The sequence below is a fragment of the Notothenia coriiceps genome, unplaced genomic scaffold, assembly GCF_000735185.1.
Source record: "Notothenia coriiceps isolate Sejong01 unplaced genomic scaffold, NC01 NC01_scaffold00037244, whole genome shotgun sequence".
Lineage (NCBI taxonomy): Eukaryota > Metazoa > Chordata > Actinopteri > Perciformes > Nototheniidae > Notothenia > Notothenia coriiceps.
In genome coordinates, this window is record NW_011369945.1 from 18288149 (window position 1) to 18292594 (window position 4446).

Sequence of the window (4446 nt, forward strand, 5' to 3'; positions counted from 1 at the left end):
GGCTGCCTCGTGTTAAATGAATTTCTCCTCATTCCGCTGAAGTCTTTGCTGATTTCAGCAGCGCCTGCTTTGCTTTCCCATCCCCTGAGTACACAGGGAGCGGGTCTTTGGTCGATGACGCTTTCTGACTTAATGATGCTCTTCATCATGATTCGACTCATGCGCGTCATGGGCTGAGTGCACGTAAGGGCCTGGCTAACCTGCCGCGTCCAACTGCGTGGAATTGCTCCTCCTGCCATCAAAGTTCGCGCCCTTCTCTGGCCTGACGATACGCATGAAGTCGCAAAGGAAGAAGAAGCAGCACGAGTGAGGTTTGGTGATGAAGCCCAAGCAAGACGAGGATCGTGTGTGTGCCTTTTCCATGACGGCTGGTCCATTAATCACATGGGGACGGGAGAATTGGTTTCTGGATATGTATTGAAGAAACCCATGACGTGGTGTTCAGATAAAGGCATGTTGGTTGCTCCTTCAGACGACTTTGAGTGTTCCCGCTCATTTTGGAACCCATGACCTCGGTGAAACCTGCTGCCTGTAAAACTCAAATGCTGATCCGAGCGCCTCTCAGACACAGACAGTAATCTGACATCTACTTCCAGAAGCTTTGAATTAAAAAATGCTTAATCTGTGATGACGCTCTCGGCTGATTTAATCATCCTTTTGTTTTTCTATCTCTGTGCATACACATATAGAAAGTCAAATGCATCCAAACAATCTCCTCTACCATCCGTTGGTATCACTACTCATGTTTACCCATTAAGGTTTGCGGTTTGTGGTTTCTTTGGTTTGTTAAGGCTTCACACGCCCAACGCCAAACCTGTCTCCCAAGGTCAATGTTTCTGGAGCCCCACATGATTTTGGTGTGTATTCAGACGTCACGTGCTTGACGTTTCGTTCGAGGTGGTATAGCTACCAGCGCGAATAATGTGGCCGATCCGAATCGCGTGATCGGCGGCTCGGAGCCGGATCACGCTGATTTCAACAGAATGCGGAAGAATCGGGGACAAAAAAAATGTAAAAAAATTCTGTGGTATTCAATNTCAGAGTCATTACAATATATTTGTCATTTTGAAAGCTGACTACCACGCTGTAAATTTAGCACAAGGCACCAGAGGTCTGAAATTAAATCTCGAAGGATTTCCAAACAGCCGAAACAATGCAACACATGTACAGCAGACACACACACACACACACACACACACACACACACACACACACACACACACACACACACACACACACACACACACACACACACACACACACTGGACCCTGTGTTTATGACCCTCTGACTGGGAATATAATCCCTGCACTGCATCGATGATGGGATCAGAACACTGGAGAGGAGAGGAAAGCTAAATTACCAGTGATTGGATTTCGTAAAGGTTGACGCACTAATTGAGGATTCAGAGTGGGGGGTCGGGATGATGAAGAGGAGGAGGAGGAGGAGGAGGAGGAGTCATATAGATGTCATCACCAGGACATACTGGACAATACTGGTCAGACGTCATGTACCAAAACCAGAACCAACAGTTTTCATTGATGCACCTGCAAAACACGTCATCATCCAATCATTTCACTGACACTCATGCACAGCAATCTGGAAAAGATCTATGCATTAATAAGAGAACGCAAATGCCAGAATAATTTGGATTGTACGTCAGACAGATTTTATAGGAAAGCTCCCGAGTACAAAGGCTGTGAGACATCCAATGTGTGAAAAGAGTACGGAGAATTCACTGCAAGTCTTTGATAAGGTTCCTACCACAGAAAACAAACATCCAGGGGTTGAAGAAGAAGGGACATTTAGACAAAAACACCTGGAGATTCAACAACTTCTGTCCAAATCCTTGCAGCAAAATCAAGTAACAGAAAGAGACTCTTTTGTTTAAAACCAAATTAACAACCGGTTCTTTAAAACAGGTGAAATCCGTTTCATGGCTTTTTTGCCCAAGCACCACACCTCATCTGAACCAATCATATATCCAGTAAGTCTCTCTGCTGTTGTGTACTACGTGTGAGAGGAAAACCCCCGGTTATTGTCCACGTTTCATGAGGAAACAGCTCAACACTGACATGTAATTCCACTGCACGAGAAAAGAGGCTTAACTGGTGAACATCGACATATTTCATCCCGGCAAAGAAAGCTGACTCAGCCAATAACTTCTGTCAAAACAAATCGAGTCTAAATCTAGCTCCTGCAGTGATTCCATTTGACTTCTCCGTGATTTCACATCTACTTCATTCTCTGCTATTACGACACACACAGGAACCCAAAGACTGCAGCTTTCTCTATATCAATCCATCAACTGTTGCTATTAAGAAGACAGAGTCAGACAGATGGCCTCAGATGAGCGTACAGTGCGAGCCTGTTTAACATTCAAACGCATGAACCCATGGATATCTCTTACAGGTGGGAGTATAGGCCTTTAATAGGTGTGCTTGTAATGTGTTATGATCCGTGCTCGGGGAATGTGAGATGGGGGCGGCGCGTGATCACACTTGCTGTCTCGGTTTCTTACCTTGGCAGCCACCGAGGAGCTGGGTTTCTCCAGGAGATCCCAGAGTTTCTTCCTCTTGTCGGGACAGCAGGTGTTATCAAACTCGATCTCGCCCTCTCGATCTCTCATCGTCTCCGCCTCCCTGCGAAGCTCTTCGTTCATCTGCTCCTTCTTCTGGTGGTATCGCGCCTGGCAGCAGGACTCCAGGTAGATCTCGTCAATCCCCCAGTAGTCCAACTCCTGGCCGAAGGAAAGGGCGCACATCTCCTCCATCATGTGCAGTTTCCCCGTGCGGTAGAAGTTCAGGATGGAGGTGAAAGCTCCCGGGTGGCGGTCGAAGAAGTACTCATTCTCGTTGAGGCTGTAGTCGTCGCACACCTCCATCAGGGAGTCGTGGGTGTTGCAGTCTCGAAGTTTCCCGAGGCGAGTCCTGGGTAATCGGTCCAGAGTTCGCCATAAGACCTCGTGATTCAGCCCCCCAACGTTGAGGCGAACTCTGCGAGACCTTGCTTTGATACGGACGATATCGATGGGCTCAGGGGGAAGAGAAGAGTTGGACCTGATGCTCGAGGACTTCAACCCCGGTCCAATCTTCTCAGCCATGGTGATGGAAAAGGGGGAGATGTTACTCTAAAAAAACAACAATAAAAAAGTCCCAAGAATGTTGATTTATGTTGGATCCTCTTTAGGGAAGTCCCTCCATGGCTGAGGAAACAAAGAGACAGGTTATGAGATTAACATTTTTCAGTGTTCAGCATTTTTCAAGGCGGATAGATATCATCACTTTCCTCACACACCTGTTACTTAACATATCAGTCATAAACAGTAACAGCCGCACAGCGTCATTGATCCTTTCATCGCAGGGAGGTGTTAGACACAATCAATGATTTAGTTTTAACAGTCAATATGGCTGCTTTGCTTTGCACTGCACTGCTGTGTAGTGAAGCCATGGAAAACCTGCTCTCTATGCAGTCCCATCGCTCAGAGATGGATTCAGGGAGCAAGTGAACCAAAAATAAACCTCAAAATGCATTCAAGTTTCAAGTGTTCTCATTGTATGATTAAATTAATACATTTGAGGTTATTTTAATCACATTTTCTGACAAATGTAACCTCTTGCACATAATAAAAAGCCACTGTGGAGGGTTTTTAATTTGAACTGAATGATTGATATGCCCTTTGCTCTTGGATAAGTCCTCAAAATGATATAAAAAGTTGCACATATTGGAGTCTTTAATCATAAATTGTGGCAGGTTACCATTTTAATTAGAAGCAAGGCTTAACATCATAGTTCAGACTGAAGATAAGAGGATTTTCTTGAATGCAACAGTTTTTACTTTGCCTGATTCTCTGTAGCAAACACTGGCCACTACAGAGACTATTTCACTATGCAAATGGGACAGAGTGAGTAGGAGTGTGTTGGATTTAAAGCTGCATCGCATTAGTAATCCATTCCTCCTAACTTGTTCTGCAGTCCTATAAATCTCAAAGCCTTGCAGACCTGTTAGGCGATTTCTGTTGTAGGTGTTTTTAAATCCAACCCCGTATGGTGATCAGTCTTAAAACAAGCTGCACCCGCAACGTGTTCAAAGTGTCCAGAAACTGACACAGAAAAACAGTTTCTCTCACCTTGCCGAGATAAACCACCTTTTGCATGCAAACTCCTCTTGTTCCTTGGGGGAGAAGAGGGTTGAAAGGGAGCCGGGATCCCCCTCTGGTCAAGCGGCCACTGAGGAGGAGAGCAGTCCGCGGACGCCTCGCAGAGAACGCGCGTCCCACATATTTGATGAAAAACGAGTCGAAAAGAGAGGAGGAGAAAGAAGAAAACCGTGAATATCTTCCTCTACTGATGTCCACAGCGACAGAACCGGCGTGGTTTCTCCATCTGTGGAAGCAGTCCTGCCTGTTCCTACATCCGGAGGGTCTGAATCACTGTGCTGCAGACGCG

The 4446-nt window shown here is 45.9% G+C and overlaps 1 protein-coding gene across 1 annotated transcript; it reads right to left on the reverse strand.

The window, feature by feature from the left end:
* Positions 1-2426: 2426 nt before the first annotated feature.
* Positions 2427-4317, reverse strand: LOC104965379 (potassium voltage-gated channel subfamily B member 2-like). The gene is made up of 2 exons (XM_010794335.1): positions 4128-4317; positions 2427-3203 (listed from the first exon to the last, which is right to left on the reverse strand). The coding sequence occupies exon 2, from the start codon at positions 3099-3101 to the stop codon at positions 2427-2429; it is 675 nt and encodes a 224-aa protein (XP_010792637.1). The 5' UTR covers positions 3102-3203; positions 4128-4317.
* Between the last annotated feature and the right edge of the window lie 129 nt (positions 4318-4446).